The 23,523-nt window shown below is 27.7% G+C and overlaps 3 protein-coding genes across 5 annotated transcripts; 2 read left to right on the top strand and 1 right to left on the bottom strand.

The window, feature by feature from the left end:
• Positions 1 to 908: 908 nt before the first annotated feature.
• LOC135931295 (high mobility group protein DSP1-like) lies at positions 909 to 2,237 on the bottom strand. Of its 2 annotated transcripts, none has more exons than XM_065468295.1 (6): positions 2,091 to 2,237; positions 1,754 to 1,946; positions 1,556 to 1,710; positions 1,338 to 1,512; positions 1,250 to 1,294; positions 909 to 1,208 (listed from the first exon to the last, which is right to left on the bottom strand). In XM_065468295.1, exons 2-6 carry the CDS (start codon positions 1,895 to 1,897, stop codon positions 1,191 to 1,193), a joined length of 537 nt encoding a protein of 178 aa, XP_065324367.1. In that variant the 5' UTR covers positions 1,898 to 1,946; positions 2,091 to 2,237; the 3' UTR covers positions 909 to 1,190. The 2 variants fall into 2 exon arrangements, with proteins under 2 accessions (XP_065324367.1, XP_065324368.1); XM_065468296.1 differs by having other exon boundaries at positions 1,754 to 1,899.
• A 232-nt stretch (positions 2,238 to 2,469) lies between these two features.
• LOC135932015 (histone deacetylase complex subunit SAP30L-A-like) lies at positions 2,470 to 3,434 on the top strand. 2 transcript variants are annotated; one of them, XM_065469352.1, is made up of 5 exons: positions 2,470 to 2,680; positions 2,725 to 2,815; positions 2,874 to 2,978; positions 3,035 to 3,133; positions 3,178 to 3,434. In XM_065469352.1, the coding sequence occupies exons 1-5, from the start codon at positions 2,604 to 2,606 to the stop codon at positions 3,289 to 3,291; spliced, it is 486 nt and encodes a 161-aa protein (XP_065325424.1). In that variant the 5' UTR covers positions 2,470 to 2,603; the 3' UTR covers positions 3,292 to 3,434. The 2 variants fall into 2 exon arrangements, with proteins under 2 accessions (XP_065325424.1, XP_065325423.1); XM_065469351.1 differs by having other exon boundaries at positions 2,472 to 2,680; positions 2,874 to 2,993; positions 3,178 to 3,429.
• Positions 3,435 to 14,924: 11,490 nt separating this feature from the next.
• On the top strand, positions 14,925 to 23,074 carry LOC135924257 (uncharacterized). The gene is made up of 2 exons (XM_065459311.1): positions 14,925 to 16,377; positions 22,350 to 23,074. Exons 1-2 carry the CDS (start codon positions 14,925 to 14,927, stop codon positions 23,072 to 23,074), a joined length of 2,178 nt encoding a protein of 725 aa, XP_065315383.1.
• The last annotated feature ends 449 nt before the right edge of the window (positions 23,075 to 23,523 follow it).

The following is a 23,523-nucleotide window of genomic DNA, read 5'->3' as shown; positions in this document are numbered from 1 at the left end:
TAGCTAAAAATTTCTCTTCCTCTTTAACCTTGCCGACGACAGTGTAAGAGGGTTTGGAAGATAAGCCCCCTCCAAATTTTTTAAACTAAAATCTACCAGAATTGAATTTTTACCTGGCATCTTTGAATTGGAGACGATCAAACACATAAAATAAAATGATAATCCTTGATTGTTATTATATTAAATGAGACAATAAATTATTAATAAACCAGTTTCCGTTTATATTTTTACTGCCTTTCTATTGTACATTTTGCAAGGAAATGAATCGATAAAATTATCTTTTTTATTTTTCTTGTGTAAAGAAAAGTTTTTGTATACATGTTCTAAATGACGGTAACCGTTAATTTTTTCAACGGCCCAACCCTATTACTATATAAAATAAAAATCGGTCAACCCAAGAGTCGGCTTGGTTTCTTGAATCAATTTGGTCATTGAAATTGGGTTCTATACTGAACATTTACTAATTTTTACACTTTTAGTAAGCTTTTCTTTGAAAATAATTCGATTTTAAATGTTGATAATTAGGTAAAAGTATCAATAACCCAAAATAATGATAACCGGTTTTTTTAAATAGGTACAACCTAACTAAAACCTTAATATTATTCACAAAACATTATTTTGCGGTTAAAATTGATAGGCACCCAATTACTAAAAACAATATTTCATTTTGTTTAAATAAAATGACGTATTTCCATTCTAATATTATTTTATAAATAAAAAAATTAACATCCAAACGATTTTTATTAATTCGAACAAAAAAACAAGACGATTTACAAAATTACCTTTACGTTCTTGACTTATTTTATATTAAAGCATTGATAAATTCTATTTTTTAAACATTTTTTGTAAAAATCTTTATTTTCAAAATATTATATCGATTATGTTATATAAAAATTAAGATAACAATAACGTTTTTTAAAATTTTATTCATATTTTTTGGTAAACAACTAATAGTACAACAAAGTTAAATTATATAAAAGTTTGTAATACTAAACTTTTAATGCACATAATCGTATATTACAATTTCTAAAGATAAATGATGAGAAAGCTTTATATAAAAAGAAAGAGCATTTAATAAATATTAAAATCTATCATAAAAACATAGTGTATATATATTATATAATAAAAAAACAATAAGATTTATTCTATTTTGTATAATATGATTGAGCATAACAATATCGTTAACAAATTTATTCTTCATCGTTGTCCTAATAAAAAAATAAAATATATTTCAAAATTCGAAAATTACTTCATCTGCTTTAACTTTCTTGCCACTGCGATATAGAGTAATTTCCTACAAAATAATTAAAATTGATTTATAATTAAATTGTTATTACCCTCATATATCTCTCTTTTTCTTTTTCTGCCATTTTTTCATATTTTTGTTTTGCTTCTGGAAGAACTCTGCTCCATCGGAGACCTAATTCTTTGGCTATATCCCCAACAGTTAAACCAGGATCAGTCAACTTTATTTTGGGCCTTTCATCATTACAGAAGATAAAAAAAGCCGATCTAAAAAACAGTTAGAATAAAAAGCTTGAATAAATTATTTTACAGGGCTCTTTTTGGGGCATCAGGATCCTTAACTCTCTTTCTTTTCTTGGTCTTGTTTTTTTCAGGCCCATCATAGTTGGCCATTTCGCTTTTGTATCTCTCAGTGTCTTTTTCAGCCATCTCTTGAAATCGGCTTTTTTCCTGAGGTGTCATGGTCTATTAAATTTAATGTGTTAATATTGAGGTTAAATAATTTTACTTTCCATCTCTGAGCACACTTCTTTGAAAACTCTGCAAACACCACATTATCAGTAGGATATTTAGACTTATGCTCTTCACGACAAGTTTGTACAAAGAATGCATAGGCTGTAATTTTCCCTTTAGGTTTATCGGTTCGTCCCATTTCTTAAATGAATTGATATTTTTTAAGAAATTGGTGTCTAAATTTTAAGCTGTGATTTGGGAGAAAAATTGATTAAAAATCGTAAAATTCGATTAAAAATTGTAATTAATCGATAATTTACATATAAAATTAAATATGGCTGCATAATATTATCAAATATTTTCAATAAAAAGGTTATCAAATTAAATTTTACCTTTATTCGGTATTCTGTATGCTAATATATTGTTAAGCTTGTAATGCTAAAAGTCCTATGTAAAAGCCTAGTACGTTTTATAATATAACTTGCAATTGGTATATTTTATTATAATAAAGCGCAATGATATTATATGTATTTATTATAATAGTAAATGTTATAAGGTTTTTAACGGAAAAGCATATATAAATATAAACGAATTTTTTTAATATTTTTGATTGGTGGATTTAATTTTCCGCAATTTATATAACCAATAGAATTCAAATTATACACGTGACGTATTTTTTATTATATATAAAATATTATTATAAAATGGTAGCTTTTATTTTAATAATATCATTAGTTTTTTTATTTTTTTAACCTGCATCGTAAATAAATTCCATAACAATAAATTAATTGATAATTATTGTCTGCTTATTTTGTTTATAATTAATTACATTAAAAAAAAGATAGCTATTTATAAATAAGTATAATTTTAAATAAAATACGAGAGAATCACTACAATAATTTTTTATGGAAGATGAAAGTATTCCTGATCGTTCAGACATTGAGAATGATCAAGAATGTTGCTTAGTGGCGAATGGAGAAAAGTAAGATTATATAACATTTGAGTATAAGTTGATAATTATCAAAGGTGTCACAGAGTTGCAGGCAATGGAAGTTATAATAAAAGAGTTCAAAATATAATTGACATCAAAGGTCTAGATATGAGTGTTGATATCAATGTAACATGTTAGTTTTTAATAAGAACTTCTAAATATATATATTTTTAATCTCTTCCAGATACCCCATACATATATTTGTGATCAACACAAATCTATAATACATAAGGTTTCAAATAGTAAAAAATGGAAAAAATTAGATAATTCTAAAACAGAAAATGATCTTGTAAGAAGCTTGAAAGTATTGTTATGTTTTTAACCTTGATATTATTTTTTATTTAGCCAGACTTTGCAATTTTGCCTATGAAATCTTTGAGAAGATATAAAAAGCATTTCAATGTTCACACTAGGCCTGGCTTAACCAAGACACAATTGGCAGATGTAAATTTATATTCAACTAACATTTATAATTTTTTTATTAATAGATAGTAACTGATCATTTCTTAACTATTCCTATATGTGAAAAGGAAACAATATCTTATTTTATTTATAAATGTAAAACAAAGAAATCACAAGATATTTTATATATGGAACTGTAATAAAATATTTATATACTTATTGATGCAATACTTTTTATTTCATTGAGGATAGTAAATTGTATTTGGATGTTTTATTTATCTGTAATGTTATGATTGAATATAAATAGACGGTAAGTAAGAAAAGGTAATTAATAATAATAGGCTGCCTACCTTGTTTTGAGAATACCTATTGTATTATTTTATAGAAAATTGTTAGAAGCAAATTTAAAGACTCACTTTTCACTATGTTTCTTATAAATTATTTGTAATGAATGAAATAAAATAATATACAATCATCTAACTGATCTGTAGATATATATTCCTCATTAAATTTAAAATTGTAAGAAATATTGAGTGACTAAAATAATATCCCCTATTAAAGAAGCACATATAAAAATAATATAAATTCCTGTTTATCTCTAATTTAATTTTAAAAAAATACCAATAAATTAGTAAAAAAAAATTTTATTTAGGACTTAAAGAGAATCCTTGTGTTAATTATAAACTATTGTAAAAAAATAAATAAAATAGATACACGTTTATCTCTTCAATGTGATTTAGAAAATGTTTAAATTATTGAGATATTGAAAAAAACTATTTATTTTTTTACTAAATCCCCTATTAAAAAGTTCAAATTTAAAAATAAATATAGAATCATAACTTTTCAAGAGGATTAAGAAAATTTTTTTAAACTGAATCCCATATAAAAGGCTCAAATTTAAAAATATAAATATAGAATCATGTATTCTTCAATAGGATTCAGAATATGTTTTTTATAATTTAAAATATAGTTAATTAGTGAAAAAATCTATTTTTTTAATGACTTAACTAAATATCCCCTGTTAAAGCTTAAATTTAAAAAATTAATAAAGAATAATATGTAACTCTTCAAAAGAATAAATTAATTTCTTTGTATAAACTAGAAACTTGCAGGCCTGGGTACATAGGCCAGTCCATATTTTAAATTTTTTAAATATACTTGAGCCAAGCCTGAAAATTTTTTAAAAAATATACCTGGGCTGGGATGTATATTTTAAATGATTATTAGCTTTAAAAATAAATAAATATCTTTAAAAAATCAACACAGACTGTGCAAATGGTACCTCTGCAGGTCTCTGGTCTAAACTAAGAATCCCTTTCAAATTTAAAATAAATTAATATAGAATTATGTATAACCCCTCAAGAGGATTCAGAGAATGTTAACTAGAAATCCATTATTAAATGGTTTCAATTTTAAAAAAATACATGTAGAATACTGTATAACTCTTCAAGAGGATTCAGAAAATGTAAAAATTCATATTTTTTTAAAAACTTGCAAATTAGTAATTGAAAAAACCAGAAATGACCCAAAGGCCCATTTTAAAAATGGAGCATTCTAGTGTCAAAAAAAAAATCATCATTTTTGTGAAAAATAAATTAAAATTTTATTTGAATTATTTTTTTTAAATTTTCTGATTTTTATATTTCCATATTATAGTTAACATTTATATCAATTTTAAAAAGTGAAATAATGTGAATTTTGTAGTGTAGATCATATTTTATTATAAATGATAATTTATTAATATACTATATAATAGGAATACATTAGCCTGTTTTAAATCAATTTTAGAAAGTGAAATATTGGGAATTTTATGGCAGCCACATAACCAAGGGCCTGCCCCATAGTAAATTTGACAGATCCATTTAGAGAATATGTAAAATTTTGGAATTTTTGATTGAAAATGATATCAAAATAATTAAAATATTAAAGAAAATTACAACAACAGTGATATTGATTGACTAATTATTAGAATAAAAATGTATAATATTAAAAAAAAATTATACACCATTGATATGACTATTGGTGGCCTGCCGGCATGATTTTCATAAACGTCAGCTTTTTGCGGTTACCAAAGAAGTCGTCGGCCTGCTAGAGCACAGGTCTAAAGATAAAAGAACTCTCCCACCCTCGCCAGTTGAACATGTGGAGTCCTAAGCACTCTTTTATCTAATCAAAATTTTTAATATAAATAAATATATCAAAAAGAACATATATATTATATATTATTCTTTTATAATTATTATCTATAAAAAAACAAATAAAATGAAAATATATGTATTGAAAAGTGAGTAACGTGTTTTTCACAAAGTAATGGTATCGCTTTTCTTTTTTCAAACATAACAAGTGACGTTTACAGCACCAATGTAAACTAAATTAGCACAAAACAGTTTGATTTTTATAGCATGATACCTTCTAAACATGTTATTTGGGATATAACTAACAAGAAATCGCAACAAAACGCGTGTGCATTTACCATTTGAAAAAAAATTTTGACAATCATTTTAAAATAATTTGTGTGCATCAAAGGGTTATTCCTTCATTTTTTTAGAATGCTAGTAAATCTGAAATGCAATTAAATTTTAAAATAAAGTTAGGCATAAGAATATATATTTATAAAATAATAGAGTGAAATACAAGAGGTTTGCATCATCTCATATGGAGGGGTAGATTCTGCTTTGCCCCCCTCACCCCATATAGTTGCACTGCTACATCCGTTGTAAGTTGCAATTTTTTTAAATCTTTCGCGGTAACTATCTGATCAATAATGTCACAATTCCTCAATTCTACAAATTTAAAGTTCAATGGTCAAGTTTTATATGACTAACTACACAGAGTTATTTCTGTTTCCATACAAATATCTTCTGGCATCACAAATTAGCCGAGTTTTTATCGGTAACAATCGCTATATTTGTGGCTTTTTATGTATTGAAAGTGTCTATCGAGTTCAAAGAAGATTTACCATCTTCAACCATATCCAAGGTAGATAGGATGTCTAAATTTCTTGTTTATAAATATCAATAAAAGTCCATTTATTTAATTTATTTTATGAATTTAAGTCGTTAATAATATTTTAAAATTGATAATTTAGCTTCCAATTCTAAATCTGTTTTTTATTCAAATCTCTTTATTAAATTTAATACCTTTACCGAAGATTTTTAGCCCCTCCTTAATACCTCCTTTTAAAGCTATAAATTTCATTTTTTTTAAAATAAATTTTGGTTTTCACTTTTCTTCAAAAATTTCAGTCATTATTTTTTAAAAAAATAATTAACTTCCATTTATTTTTTAAAAAAAAATATGGTGTACATTGTGAATCTTTTTTTTTGAAAGGGGTGGGGGGGGGGGGATAATAGGATTTTTTTATTAGCCTGAAAGAATATTTACTTAAACAACAAATCAAATGTCCTAAGGGAGGATCCCCCCCCCATAAATCAATTAGAGTTAAATAGATGCTTGACAGAAGGAAAAGCACTGAGTAGTATTTGAAGGAATCCGGAGAAAGAAAATAAAAATTATAACTTTTTTAGTTGAATGAACGTCAAAAATAAATTGGTTCACGTTCCAAATTAGTTTGAAATGTTTTTTTTAAAAAAAATCCTAATAGTTTCTAATATTTTTTTTAATGAAGACCATCCTTTCAAAAAGCTGGAGCTACTACCCCATCCCCTTTTTCTGGTTGAAGCATTTTTCTTGTTTGTTTGAAACTTGCTCAAATTGAACGAATCTTGGTGAACGACATTCCTTTTATTTACGAATTTTGAACTTTTTTTAAAACGAATGCGTAATTCGATCAATTTTAAAAAATGATCATTTTTTTTAATTTAGAAAATAATTTTTAAAAATTTATTACCTAACTGTTTATTTTTCAATAATTTTTCTGCATCCTTACATTTCTGATTAGTGTTTACTGCTCTAATTTGTAGTAGTTTAGATTTCTTTTTTAATTTTATAGGCAATTAACAACCGGTATTTACTCGAATAGCCTTTATGGTTTCTACAAAAAGATATAGAAATGAAGAAGACAGGATGAAATGTCAATTCAGTTTTTATTTGATGATTAATTATTGGACACTTTAGATGAGGATTGTTTATCGAAAAAATTTCAAACGAAATATAAATAATTCAATATTTTTAACAAATTTCCTGATATAAAATAATTATTCATTAAATAAACACAATCTCCAGCTTATGTCAAGTGGGTCTTAGGGTTGTAATTCTATTTTACATAGCGCTGTTGCTTAAAATTTAAAAAATAATTAAAAATTATAAATATTATAATTTGAATCATATTATATCCTTGTTTTCTATTTTTATATATGTCTTAATTTTTAAAGGGATCATGACTATCCGGGATTTTAAGGGATAACTAAAAAATTAGGGTTTTAAATTAAGGATTGATAATACGGGATTATCACGTTTTAATCGTGATAAAGAGGAATCTTATTTTAAAAGCGTTTTCCACGAGTTTAGTTGCGTTTTTTAATTTTTAATTTTGTTTTTTTTGGCCTTATGATATAAGATATGTCTAGTATAGGGTATCAATCTATAGCTAATCAAAAGATCTATTCAACTGGAGGTCAATCTCTGCCCCATAATTGGTGGTCTAGGGGGGTAGGGGTGGGGTGGGGGAGGGTGTAAAAAATAATTTTTTTGATATGGGTATCAATCGATAGCTAATCAATAGATCTATTCAACTGGAGGTCAATCTCTGTCCCATAATGGGCGGTCTAGGGGGTAGAGGTGGGGAGGGGGGGGCGTAAAAAATAATTTATTTTGATATGGGTACCAATCATTAGCTAATCAAAAGATCTATTCAACTGGAGGTCAATCTTTGCCCCATAATAAGCGGTGCATGGGGGGGGGTGTAAAAAATTATTTTTTTTGATATGGGTATCAATCGATAGCCAATCAAAAGATCTATTCAACTGGAGGTCAATCTCTGCCCCATATAGGGTGGTCTAGGGGGTAGGGGTGGGGGTGGGGAGTGTAAAAAATAATTTTTTTGATATGGGTATCAATCGATAGCTAACTAAAAGATCTATTCAACTGGAGGTCAATCTCTGTCCCATAATGGGCGGTCTAGGGGGTAGAGGTGGAGGGGTGGTGTAAAAAATAATTTATTTTGATATAGGTATCAATCGATAGCGAATCAAAAGATCTATTCAACTGGAGGTCAACTGCCCCATAATAAGCAGTCTAGGGGGTAGGGGGGGGGGTGTTAAATATAATTTTTTTTGATACTTATCAATGATAGCTAATCAAAAGATCTATTCAACTGGAGGTCAATGTGGTTTAGGGAAGTGGGGGGTGTAAAAATAATTTTTTTGATATGGGTATTAAATAAAAGCTAATTTTAATATGGTTTGACTGAAAGTCTCTATTCTTGGTCTTGATGGGCATGACTTGGTCTGGGGGGGGGGGATGTTGGGGGGTGTAAAAAATAATTTTTTGATATGGGTATCAATCGATAGCTAATCAAAAGATCTATTCAACTGGAGATCAATCTCTGTCCCATAATAGACGGTCTAGGGGGAGAGGTGGGGGGAGGTGTAAAAAATAATTTTTTTGATATGGGTATTAAATAAAAGCAAATTTTAATATGGTTTGACTGAAAGTCTTTATTCTTGGTCTTGATGGGTATGACTTGGTTTGGGGGGGGGGATGTTGGGGGGTGTAAAAAATAATTTTTTGATATGGGTATCAATCGATAGCTAATCAAAAGATCTATTCAACTGGAGATCAATCTCTGTCCCTTAATAGACGGTCTAGGGGGTAGAGGTGGGGGGAGGTGTAAAAAATAATTTTTTTGATATGGGTATTAAATAAAAGCATATGGTTTGACTGAAAGTCTTTAATCTTGGTCTTGATGGGTATGATTTGGTCTGAAAATTGGAAATATAATATTATGGAAAGATAATTATACTACAAACTCGATTGGCAACAGCATCGAAAATATTTTAACCAGACTACCTTCGTTCATTTTATATTTAATAGATAAGAAGAAGCAAGAGAATGCATATAAGAATAAAATTAGAAAGAAAAAATTTTGCATTGGGGATTCCGCACTGATCCCAATAAATAAAAATGATAGATCTAATCTATGCCCCAAGAATATTGAGCCGAAATTATACAAATGGAGAGCGAGAAATTATGGGTTGGAACTAATTTGGGAAAAATTAATTCCCCATTTTTAAAAACGAACATTCATAAATCAATAAAATTTACCAATTTTACCATTCCTAATAAGACGATCTCCATAATAACAGCATCAAGAAATACATCTTCTTATGGTAGTTTTGAATCAATTTGCAATTGCCAAAAAAGTTGCAACAATAAGAGGTGTCAATGTTTTAAAAATGGCATTAATTGTTCCACAAAATGTCACTTAAATATTATTTGTGTAAATAATAAATAATTGTTCATATATTTTAAATTAATTATCGAAATCAATTAAATATGTTGTTGATTATATGACTTGAAAAAAAATATTATAATATAGATGATTTGCTTATAAAGAAGTGCAATAAGAAAAATTTTTAATGTCATTTTAAAATTTGTGAATCGATGGTTTCAAATATAGCCAAAATTTTGAGATTTAAAAATATTACAAATTAGATTAAGTTGCTAGCAAATAATTTTATCATTAGGCTACAATGAGTTTATAAATAGCAATGACTATATTTTACCCCTGCTTATAATTTTATTTAATAATGAAGTCTAAATGTATTTAACTTTTATTTAATACCCATGTTTATGTTCTGTTTAATTACTATTTATTAGATATCCATAAAAATTCACTATCTTATTTACAGTTGAAATATAGTATGTTTAGACTAGGCCAGAAAATCAACTTTCACTTAACTCATCTAACTCAAAAACTATTATAGATGCTCTAATTTTTTTTAAAGATTAAGAATTGAGCTATACATTGATATTAATTTTTGGTTGATATATTACCTTTAAATGTTTTCTCAAGTTGAAGCAACTAGTTTTGTTTGATGATAAAACCTCCCACATCTTACAGCAAATATATATATTGTGTTAATTTTTTTTATCGAGATTAAAATAATTTGTGAATTAAGGAAAAGGAAATTCCATATCATCATCATTTTCAAGGTATATTCCTTTGTCGATATGATCTGTACCAAAATTATTTTCATTATCATATTATACTGTCGACATTTAAAATATTTTATTTTTTTGAAAATTTTTTTTGCAAATTTTTAAATGTAATTTTTTTTGCAAATTTTTAAATGTAAATTTATATTTTAAAATAAAATAAAATTAAAAGATTATGATTTTAGAATTAATTATAAAATTGTTATATTAATTTTTGCTATTTATTTAGTAACGAGCTACCGTTATCTCTCTTTTTAAAAAAATGTTGCACGCTAAAGATATCGATACTAAAAAAAATAGCTATGGAATATCGTGCTAATATAGAACACTGCATATTATATATTTCAAGTTCAGGATTGGAACCGAAAAAAGATTTAAAAAATTGTTTTATTTTCATTATCTTTTATTTCTGTAAATTCTATCCAACTAGACATTTTGTTAATATGTTGACCCCCCCCCCTAGATCAAGTCATACCTATCAAGACCAAGAATGAAGACTTTCAGTCAAACCATATTAAAATTTGCTTTTATTTGATACCCATATCAAAAAAATTATTTTTTACACCCACCCCACCCCCAGACCGCCTATTATTGGGTAGAAATTGACCTTCAGTTGAATAGATTTTCAGATTAGCTATCGATTGGTACCCATATCTAAAAAATTATTTTTTACACCCCCTCCCACCCACCCCCCAGACCGCTAATTATGGGGCAGAGATTGACCATCGGTTGAATAGATCTTTTGATTAGCTATCGATTGATACCCATATCAAAAAAAAAATTTTTACAACCCCCCCCCCCCCGACCGCCTATTTTGGGGTAGAAATTGACCTTCAGTTGATTAGATCTTTTGATTAGCTATCGATTGATACCCATATCAAAAGAAATAATTTTTTTACACCCCCCCCCCCCAGACCGCTCATTATGGGGCAGAGATTGACCTCCAGTTGAATAGTTTTTTTATTAGCTATCGATTGATACCCATATCAAAAAAAATTATATTTTACACCCCCCCCCCTCTCCCACCTCCTTCTAGACCGCCCATTATGGGGCAGAGATTGACCTCTAGTTGAATAGATCTTTTAATTAGCTATCGATTGATACGCATATCAAAAAAAATTATTATTTACACCCCCCCTTCCCTTCACTCCTACCTCCTAGACCGCCTATTATGGGGCAGAGATTGACCTCCAGTTGAATAGATCTTTTTATTGGCTATCGATTGATACCCATATCAAAAAATATATTTTTTACACCCCCCCCCCCAGACCGCTTATTATGGGGTAGAAATTGACCTTCAGTTGAATAGATCTTTAAATTAGCTATCGATTGATACCCATATCAAAAATAATTATTTTTTACACCCCTCCCCCACCCCTACCCTTCTAGACCGCCCATTATGGGGCAGAGATTCACCTCCAGTTGAATAGATCTTTTGATTAGCTATCGATTGATACCCTATACTAGACATATCTTATATCATAAGGCCAAAAAAACAACATTGAAAATTAAAAAACGCAACGAAACTCGTGGAAAACGCTTTTAAAATAAGATTTCTCTTTATCACGATTAAAACGTGATAATATCGTATAGTTCTTTATCCTTTAAAAAATTGAAATTTTAAAGGGATCCCTTTAAATCCCGTGAAGATCCAGGATAGTCATGATCCCTTTAAAAATTACGACATATATATTCTTATTTAAATAAAAATATTAAATCCAAAGGTGGTGTTATTCAGAATTTAATTTTATATTAAATGTATCTGAAAAAATATTTATAAATTTGAATAAAGCCAAAGTTTTCATTTTATAAATGAACGTTGAATAACGCACTTGATTTTCACCACTGAATGACGAACGCAAATGAATTTATATTTTAAAAAATTGTTTGTAGCACGGATATTAATAAGTTGTGTGCTCCATTCTTAGGGATAACATGATTACGATAAAACTAAAACTTTTTATCTCGAAAAAAGATTGTTCAAATTTGAAATAATATCAAAAAAATGATGAACTGATGATACAATCCATCTGCTCAAACGTCTGAGCAATTCGATATTATAATTCTTCGTTAATAAATATCATGATATGATATCCAAAGCAGCAATTCGTAAATGTAATTTAAAACTTACTAATATATAATACTAAAGAAATAATGATATAAAAAATCTTCGCCATTATCAACATGTAATAGATTCCTTAAATATACATTGTTTCGTATATAAATTAAATATAACGGGTACCTAAATAAATATAAAAAACTGCAGTATAATATTCTAAAACAATTTATATTTTGCATTAAAAAATGTTGATATAAATAAAAATTAAGAAATATTTGCCTTTGGTTTAATTATTTATTCCAAATTTAATCAAATTCAAGAGAAATAAGTTGGAAGTGGTCATATAGATTATAATCCTTCAATTTAAGTAATTACGCAATTTTTTTTATATGATACAAACACTATTAACATATATATTCCATGATTAACTTGGAACTTACAAGTGGGCCTCGGCCCGAGTCAAAATTTAAACCAGACTAGGGGCAAAAAAAATTGGATCAAGCTTAAAGAAAGAAAATTATTTTGCTTTTAAAATAAAACGATAATGAAAATTTTAAGGGATTTATAACAAAGTAATTTATGATCTTTATTTTCTTTATAAAAAGTACGTATAGTTTTAAACTAAAAAATGGACCAGGCTGTAATGGTCGTCGTTATTTTACGGTACCTACTGTCCTCTAAGGAACGTCGATATCTTCACTAGTAACTTATAATTATATGAACGTGTTGAGCTACTTTAGAATATAAACGTCGTTATCTTTACTAGTAACTTTTAATTATAGAAAGTGTTGCGCTACTTTAGAATATAAACGTTGTTCTTACGTTCATAGCATATTTTACTATTAATACTTTCTAAATTTTTTTAACTATTTTATTTTTCATTTATTTTTAACATCATTGTTTAAAGAAAATTAATTTTAGATAGTAGGTCAACTCAATAATGGTTTTTATTAGTTTATTTATTGATAAACGTTCAATTCTGAAGGGCGTGTCATTAGCTCCTTCAATTGGACTTATATCATAATTCTAGGGTTTAAAAAATATTTAAAATAAAATAAAATTGTCTTTTTTAAATTAAAATAAAATGATAAATATAATAATCTTTAGGAATAGTACAAAGCAATTTGTAATTAATATTTCGCTTTATAAAATTGTCTAATATAATTTTCGATATGTAAAGTAATGTTATTAAAAATAACGTTATTGCTTATAATTTTTTAAAGAAAAATACTGATATAATAAATTATTTGTATAATTTTATAAAGATAAACCACCATTTGCTACTTGACTCTCAAACTCTGTTTCACGATTACGACTCGTTAGCAATGCATGAACAAAAACCAGAATATATTTGTATAATTTATTTAGTTCGCGCTACAACGCTTTGCCAACGAGTCTTAATATCAATGAAACAGAGTTTGAGAGGATGATTTTGTTTTATTTAAATATTATTAATAATACAAATTTCTTTATTTATGTACTGTTTACTCTAAAATATTTAACGAAGCGAAGTTTGAGAAAGAGAACGAAAATAGTCTTTTTTAAGAGCGTAATCTTTGTGAACAGGAAGCTCATAAGGAACACTAAAAGCAAATAAATTGTTATCACTTATAACCGGTCGGCTATTAAGTTTTAAGGAACCATGACCTTGAAAAAGGTTTTTTTTTAAAATTTATATCCTAAAAAATAGCAGCTCACCATCCTCTACTTTCCAGTAAAAAAATTAAGTAAATCTATTAAGGAATATATTGAATCTTTTATCTCACATCATAAGATGTCCATAGTGATCTGCATCGAGCCTAATTTTTCAAACCCGGCCCGAAATTATTTTTTTAGAATTTGTCCTGCCAGGCCCAATCCCGAAATTTTGAAATATATCAATTTATTTGGCAAAATATAAATATATCATATTTGAAAATTTTAGCCCGATTCGACTTTTATCCTTTTTTTTTTAAATAGTAAATAATTAATATATATAAACCGGCAAATTAAGTGTAGGAGATAGAATGTGGTAGAAAAATTTGTAGAAGCCCCCCCCCCCTCCCCACCCTCACTCTTAATGAATATTAAATAAATAAATACAGTAAGTCTGTAATTCATGAGAAATGATAAAAGTTTAAAAATAAAATTTTTACCACATATAATAGATATTGGAGGTGCAATTGCCAAAGACATAGATTCGTTTAGGGATCTGTTGCCAACGAGTTAATTTTCTTAAAGGTAGCGCGCTTCTCTTTTTTTAAAAAAAAATATCGGGAGGGCATTTTCCTCTAAAATGTCGCGCTTATTTTTAAAAAAATGATGATCATGCTTTTTCTCAAAGTAGCCGCAGTCCGCCTAAAAATGGTATTGGTAGTGACTTTTAAAAAATGATTATAGTGATAGCGTGTTCCCTTTTTTTAAAGCAGCGTATAAGCGTTTTTAATCTTTAAAAATTTTGTAATTTGAAAACTTTAATTTATTTATGTATCCTGAAAATTATTTATAAAAACAGATACGCGATTTTATATAAATTTAGGTCAATAGATTACAAGTTAATAATAGACTTTTCTCCTGATTATAAATTTTTTTATGAAAACAAGCTTAAAATAATATACTATTAAAACAACATAATTTATACAAACAGGTACTCAATAAACGCACTGAATCTTGCAAATGTTGATCTCCCATTGTTCTGATAAAAATTTGCATAAATGTGTTGTTGGCTTTTCAACACTCTTTGCCTGTTTTTTTGTGGCCAAAATATTTGTAGATAATAAAGGTATCACTCTTTCCAGGCCATTTAGTTTTAGAAAACAAAATACTACTGTTCAAATACCTAATAATACTAAGCTCACTAAGCTTCATATGATAACCAAAATACACTATTCATATTTTAAATATGATATCCACACAACAAACTGCAGAATTCGATATCTTGATCCAAACGATAAAAGCATATGGGACTTCATTAACAAGACAATGATACCCTTAATATGTTCAAAGATCCCTGCTCTTACAACCATTCGAAATGGTATCCTGACAGTCAATTACAATATCCTTAATAAATATTACAAGAAGGTAAATTTGGACTTCTGCAATTATCAGGTTATATTAAGAAATTATAACGAAAGTAATCCAGACGATAACACCAAATTATCTGTGGACAAAATATTTTTTATAAATTATACTCTTGTAAAGGATGATTTTGTGTTAGTTAAATGCTACAACAAGAGTGGAGTCTTCTATAGCAATACACATGCTAACGGTGCTATAGACATAGTTTCTTACCTCAAATATGGACCCCAACATCTATCAAGGTTTGATCCTATGAACTATAGTGTATTTTCAACCTCTGTTACTAGCAATAAAAGTAACCAAATTAAAGTTAGTATTAGACCAAATGTTATTAACAACACAATTAGATTTTTTAAACATTCGCCAATTGAGAATCGAATAATGAGCCTTCTGATGATTGGTATAGATTCAACTTCTAGATTAAATTTTATTCGTGGACTATCCAATACGCGTCGGTATTTAATGTCGCAAAGGAACGAGAGCTTCACGTTCAAGGGGTATATTAAAGTGGGAGATAACACTTTTCCAAATTTGGTGGCATTGTTGACTGGTAAATTTATGGAGGAATATCCAGAAAATTTTGGTGAAGCGGATTTCTTCGATAATTACAGTTTTGTGTGGAAGGCGTTTAAAAAAAGTAAAATTGCTTATACAACCGCTTATATAGAGGATAGTCCTAATATGGCTACCTTTAATTATGTCAAAAAAGGATTTTACGATCCTCCTACCGATTTTTATTATCGTCCCTATTCACTAGAATCAAATAAATTATTTAAAAAAAGAGATAATTGCATACGGGATAAACACGAAGTACTAGCCTTACTAGAATATTCCAGGGATTTGATGATCTCTTTTAAGTCTTGGCCTTATTTTTGCCTCACCTACACTACCAGGCTGACTCATGATGATTTGAATGGCATTAAATATGTTGATGAAATGTTGGTTAACTATTTTACAGATTTATTTAAGGCTAACGCTCTTGAAAACACTCTCATCATTATCTTCGGAGATCATGGCATGAGATTCGGTGGATTCCGTGAAACCTATATAGGTAAAAAGTATTTATAGCGATAAATAAATTAGATGAAGGGCGTATGTTAATTACTAAATTTATTTTAATTGAAATAGAGATTTATAACATGTCGAGGTAACTCTAATAATTTACAAATTCATTTTTTATTAAAAATATCCGCTTTAAGCTAATTTCTATATATTTTTATAATCATATATAGTCTGTTTTATGTAACGGTGCATAAATTCAGACTTTGCGAGGCAATGATGCGCAGCGTGTGGGTTTGATAACTTGAATTAAAATATTTTACCTGACTTTGAAAACCTAAAAATCGGCTAAATCAAGATAATTGCCAAAAATATTATCCAAGCCACGAGATTTTGTCAAGAGCTGGTAGAATAGATTATATTTTTTACTATTCTGATTTTTAACAACCTTAGATATGCGATAATGATAGTTTATATCAAAAAATCTTGGTATATACTTCTTTTTCGTCCAACACTTTACATTATTTTTATTACCTTCTGTTTTAGGAAAATTTTTTTTTATTTAAGCAAAATCTTTAAGCAAAAAAAATAAGATAATTTTATATAATTTAAAACCCATATTAATGCTGAATGTGGATCTTTATTTATGTGTGACTAACATATATGCCACTACCTAGAATGACTACTTGGGAAACCAAAATGGCATCAACAGCTGATTTGCATTCAATAACGCACATGCATTTTATTGAATGAATTATCGTTATTAGGTGATTATTATATATCATTGTACAAACAAGCAGGAACGTGCAGATGGGGGGGGGGAGGCGAGCGGGGCAGCCGCCCCGAGCCACCAATTAGACAATTTTAGGGGCCGCCAAATTTTATAATTTTACTTAATTGTTTTTAGCCTCTTGAAAAATAAGAATATTTTGTGTATACTACATACAAGCAAAACATTATTTTTTTTGTAAAAAATCCATAGGTTTAGCATGTCTAGCCATATATATTATAAAAAAAATTTAATTTATATTTTAGTAAAAAAAAGTTTAATTTATTTTTTATTTAAGAAATTGCATATTTTTTTTCGAAATTTGATATAATATTATTCGACCACATTCGTCGAATTAAGAAGTGAAATTCATAATTATTACCTTGGAAATCGACATCAAAATGAAATTAATTAACTTTATAGGAGATAAATTCTAGGAAAAATTGTTAATATATTTTTTCGTAATATTAGACTGTGCACACCAGACATAAGCCACCAGACCTACAATTAATCTTAATTATCAATATGCAAATCGATTCCATTACTAACTAGGTCTTGGTATAAGTATTTTTATCATCTAAATTGATAATGGATCAAATATGAAAGGATGTTTATAAAGGGGTTCAAGCTCGTATATTATAGATAAATCGAAAAGCGTCTTTTATACCTTGTGGTTGTCACAGCCTAAATCTTCTGCTTGGTGACATGGCACGATTATCATTAGTCGCAAAATCATTTTTATGAGATGTCCAAAGAATATATATTCTCTTTTTTGTTTCGACTCAGCGATGGCAAATTTTGAAGGACCATATAAATAATTTACCCGTTACCTGAAACGCGATGGTAATGTAAGATTGAGAATTTAAACGCCCTTAGAGATTAGGTTGGTGATATTTACAATTCACTAATAGACCTATAAAAAAACTAATGACCCCAAATGCTACACAGAAGTTTCATTGGATAAAGAATTAAAACAATTTCCATTTTTAGTAACCCTTATCATCTGATTTGATAAATTAACCCAGGCGAATTATTTAGTAAATAAGGTCAGGCAACGTGACAATATTAAATTGGAAAGAGCTATTACACTTATAGAAACTACGCAAGATTTTTTAGACCGCTTTAGGGAAAATGGCTTTCAAAATTCTCTTGACTAAGTTAAAAAGCTTGCGCAGGAATAAGAAATGAGTTTAGAAGAGTCAGTACGAAGGAGATGACACATCAATACTATAAATGATCCTCAAAAAAAATATGAGATTGAATTTTTAAATGTATTACTAGATCAAGCAAAAAATTTATTGGAGAAAAGTTTCCATCAGTTAGAGTTCTTTAAAGATCCTTTTTGATTCTTATCCAATATACCAGAATTGATAAATGCGTCTGAAAGAAAGCTAAAGGAAATATGTGGTCAATTAAATTATTAACAGATCAGGATAAGCTAAAAAGCGATATTAGTTTGCAAGATCTACTAATTGAATTAAAATTTTTCGTGAATATAAGAAACATCCCATAAAAACTCTATTTACGCTATATCAACACTATCAGATTAAATGAAGCTTTATTAAATATAACCTGAATTAAAAATTATTTTAATCATTCCAATAACCGTGGCATCCCCAGAACGCAGCTTCTCAAAGCTCAAATTAACTAAAACTTCTGCGATGGCGCAGGACCGCCTTGCTAATTTTCCTAATTGAAAATGATATCGCCTCATCGTTAGATTATACTGACATAATATCCTCTTTTGCAAATAAAAAGACCAGGAGGACAAATTATATTCATTTTTATAATGTGCGTTATTTATGTTTAAAATTTAATAAAGTATGCTTTCATTGCAAAAAATTATAAAATAAGCTTAAATAAATTGTGCTTTTTTAAGGGGCCTCGGCCTCCAATTTTTCTTGCCCTGGGCCGCCAAAAGTCTCGACACGGGGCTGCTAACAAAGTTAATGGTGTTCGTGTATATTAAACATATGAAAGCTAAAACTTGATGTGGACTAGTGGGGTTTATATATTAAATATATAATATTATGTTAAATAGTATGTTTAAATTTGTTCCCTCCGTTAGGGTTGAAAGATTTTATATAATATACGTAAGATGTAATTATTCCAAAAACTTCAAAATGTACAAGATAGATGCTTTAATTGATAAATCATTGTTTGCTTTGTTTCGTTTCGTTTTGTTATTATTATTGTTTCATCATATTTTTTCGATATTTCTTTCTACTTCATAATGCTAAATATTCTAACCTAACCAAGCCCATTCCTAATTAAAGAGTACGAATCTTTTTCCTATCTTTCTTACTTCCTGTGGATGCTTAAACATGGAGCTAGTCTTCATGTGTGTTCAAATAACTGCCGCCTGTCAATTGTTAAAACTGGCCAACTCCAAAATTCAAAACAACGTAACCAAATTTCCTTTTGTATCGATCTTCAAGTTAAAGCTCAACTTAGATTAAGTGTCATTTTTTAAGCCAATGGGGAAAAGAAGCCAAACTTGGGTTTGTCGCTCTCACAACGTATAAAGCTAGAAATAGCAACTCTAAAAAGTCAATTTGCTCAAATAAATATTACTAACTTTTCATTTTTTCTAAAAAATAAGAGTAAAACTAAAATTTGATACGTATGTTACCAAATTTTAAGTAAATTTTAATATATAGATTACAAATAACTCAAATGATGATATTTGTCTTCAAATTAATAGGATGGATATTTTACATCTGCCAGAATATATTAAAGGCAAAATAAGATCTTCAAATTTAAAAGGCGCTCAGAAAAAAATTTCCTAATCTCCAACTTTAAATTATTTATTTAGCACTTTTTCGAAGAGTGAAACATTTATTTCTGCCGGAAATGCATTCCAACACGTGTAAAATACATACTATATTAATTGCAGACAATTTTATAAGGTATTACACTTACACATATGTTCTGATTTCGCATGCATATTGCAGGTAGCATATATAGCAATTTATACAAGATGATATACACACTTTTTTAAATAAAAATTTGTGACGCTTGTGAGCGATAATATTTGAGCCCTAAAATTTTTTTTATTTAGGATGAGTCCAAAACCTAACCATAAAATTCTTACATGAAAAATAGGGTTTTTTCTATCTAAAAGTTAAACATGTAATAAACATTTTTTCTATCTTTTTTTAAAAAAATCAAAAAAATATTTAAATTTTTTGTTAAATTTGTAAAATTTCTTTTTGTTTTGGAGAAAGCTTTATATGCAATTTGAAAAAAAGCAGCAAATTTTATATATCTTCCGGCTGATTATAATATTCTATATCCATTTTTTCTCGGAATATGTGTTTTTTTAAAAAAAATTTGTAATAAATCAGCAAAAAAATGTTTAAAAAAATATATTAGTCAATTTTGGGAAATATTTTTGTATTATTTATAATGCTCTATATATACCGTTTAAGATTTTAAAGATCAAGTAAATTAACAAAACCAGTATTTTAAAATTATTTTTATCCATTTCCTTTAATTTATAGTATTTTATTTTTAATGTTCCATATTCCATGATATCTGTCTATATAGATTGCTCAGTCTACAATAATTCTGTTAAGTTGTATTTTCTTTGGCATATACATATCGTTATCCCAACTATTAATTATATAAACACAAATCTTTTGAAAATATTACAATATGTATGTACTTAAATCTATGTTGAGTTGCTTGCATATTACTCTAAAGCATAATTTAAAAAATGAAAAAATAAAGAAAAATGTCTCCCTGCTAAATTTACAGTTAAATCATTTAGATAGTCATAATAATTTTGTGGATATATATAATATAATAGATATGGGCGAAGACCTTATGTGGTTTACTGTGGTTTAAGATTAGTATAAATTAGTTTGGAATGAGCGAAATCCAACAGACTTTTTACCAATAAAAATTTGAGAAAAAATATAACAAAAAAATTAGACGAGTTGGCCTAAAATTATAAGTGGTATAATGAATTGATCCAAACACCAAATGGTATGATGAAAAACATGTGAAATTTTTTTTTACAATAACTAATTTTGAATTGTAAGTGGCATATTTAAGGGACCCATTTTTTGGGGATGAGATAGGTCGCTAAAAAATACAAATGTTAAAAATAAACAAATTGTTATTTCAAATTTTAATGATTAGTAAAACTCATTCACCTTTTTTAAATTCAGTTTAAACTTTTGACTCTTTTATTCTCCTCTACACGTAAAACTGGTTACATGGTTTTCTATGGTATATATAAAATAAGTTCACATTATATTAATACCAATATCTATTTAAGATATTATCTGAATTCTAACTGCAAAAATCATCGCGAAAGTATTATTTAAATGTTGTGATATTGCAATCTTATTTCTTGTTATTTAATATTTATAGGGAATTGAGGTGTTCGAGTGGATAGTATTGTGTATCAAATCTTTTTAAATCATAATCATATATTTTTCTATAAATTTATTCGTATAAAAGTAGTATCATAAATAACCTTTCAAAAAACATCTTTCTTTTATATATTTCAATAAATCAATATAAAATTAATATGTAAATAATAATAGATCATAAAATTTACGCAATAATAATAAAATAAAATGATTTAAACGATGATATATACTGAATTTAAGTTAAAAAAAATATATAAATCATATAATAATTTTGTTAACTAAAATATCATTAAAATAAAACTAAGACTTAAAATAAATATATATAACATTTCTCATTTATAAATACGTGGTATTAATATTTTTATTATATACAATAAAGAGAATTGGAGTTTATTATTTAACTACCTTAATCAAGATAAATAACGTAATTAAGACTGAATTCAGTGTAAGGCTCAAAAATCACAATATCGATTCATATAACGATTATAGTCCAAAGGTGGTGGCCCGCACTCGAGGAAGATATAGAGCCATTCTCTTAGCCGTTTTTGGATGGGTTCCGAGATAAAATATTGGATGCGCCACTAAATTGTATATTGCATAAACAAGAAAAAGTATTTTCTTTTAAAATTCAATGAAACCCGAGGTTTGCAGATATAATTATTAAATTATATTTAAAACCTGTACGATGTTATAATAAGGGTGTTAAAAATTGAAAGCTAATTTTCACTTTTAAAAGAAAATATTCTTTCTTGAAATGATCTTACAATAATTAGTTCTCGTAAAAAATATAAGGTATATTATTTAACAATTTGAATAAAAATTAGTTAATTTTAGTATATTTATTATGTATGATATTACTATATACTCAAAAAGGTATGATGGAAGAACGTCTGCCACTACTCTTTGTATTGCCCCCAGCTTGGTTCCTGTCCAAATACCCTTCAATTCGTTCTAACATGAATATTAATATTGGACGTATTTTAACACCTGTGGACGTTCATAAAACACTTTTACATCTGATTAAATTAAACGAACATAAAGCATATACTGATTTAAATCGTAAAGTTCGTGGTTATAGTTTTTTCGAAGAAATTCCATTTAACAGAAGCTGTGAATCGGCAGAAATCCCACTTCATTATTGCCCTTGCAATTTGATAGGAGGTAATTTACCCGATTCAAAAGAGGGTGAGGAATTAAAATTTGGAGCTCGGCTTATCGTGACCAAAATTAACGACGTATTAGAACCATTTCATAACGTATGCATGATTTTAAAATTGAGCCACATAACGGTTGCTAGGATATTTAATATAGACAGCCAGGATAATAGTTCTAATTATATTGCCGGTTTCCATGGTAATAGTCATGATGCAATTCGCTTATCAAATGTTCGTTTGTTGTTAACTGTAGAAGTTGAACCAAGTAAGGCGTTGTTTGAAGCCTCTCTAAGGTTTAACTCTATAACGCAATTGTACGATAAGATCATAGGGGACGTTTCACGAATAAACAAGTATGGTAATCAATCATCGTGCATAAAAGATCCGATTATGAAAAAATTTTGTTATTGTAAATTCAATTCAACCATTGACACCTTGCTCTAATAAAGATCATTCATAAAAATAGAAATCTAAAATTGTAAATATTATTGGGAAAGTAGATTAAATAATAAAAAAGTCATCATCATGATATTAAAATATAAATTTTTATAATCCTGGAAAATTGTGAAAAAGAAATAAATAATACCTCATGATATAAAAATTTAAGTGGCTATTTAAACCAATCCACTCTTAGATTCTATTCTTCAGACAAGTGAGAAACTTGGAAGACATGGATAATTTGAAACTTGGTAATATCTTATCAGATAAATAAATAAGATTTTCTATTAACCTTAGGTTTGTGTGCAATATAATTTGCTTGTAATTCCAATAATTAATCGGGGTAACAATGATTTTGAGCCTACTCATATATTCCTAGAAGGGGGTTTCAGACCTTTCAGGGTTTACATAAGCCAAGTAATATATGTTTCCAATTCATTGAGAGATAGGGGGTA

This window comes from Gordionus sp. m RMFG-2023, chromosome 1, assembly GCF_954871325.1.
Source record: "Gordionus sp. m RMFG-2023 chromosome 1, tfGorSpeb1-WG-v2, whole genome shotgun sequence".
NCBI classification, from domain to species: Eukaryota; Metazoa; Nematomorpha; class Gordioida; order Chordodea; family Parachordodidae; genus Gordionus; species Gordionus sp. m RMFG-2023.
The sequence above is the reverse complement of the archived record's forward strand: the minus strand, read 5'-3'. Positions and strand labels throughout refer to the sequence as shown.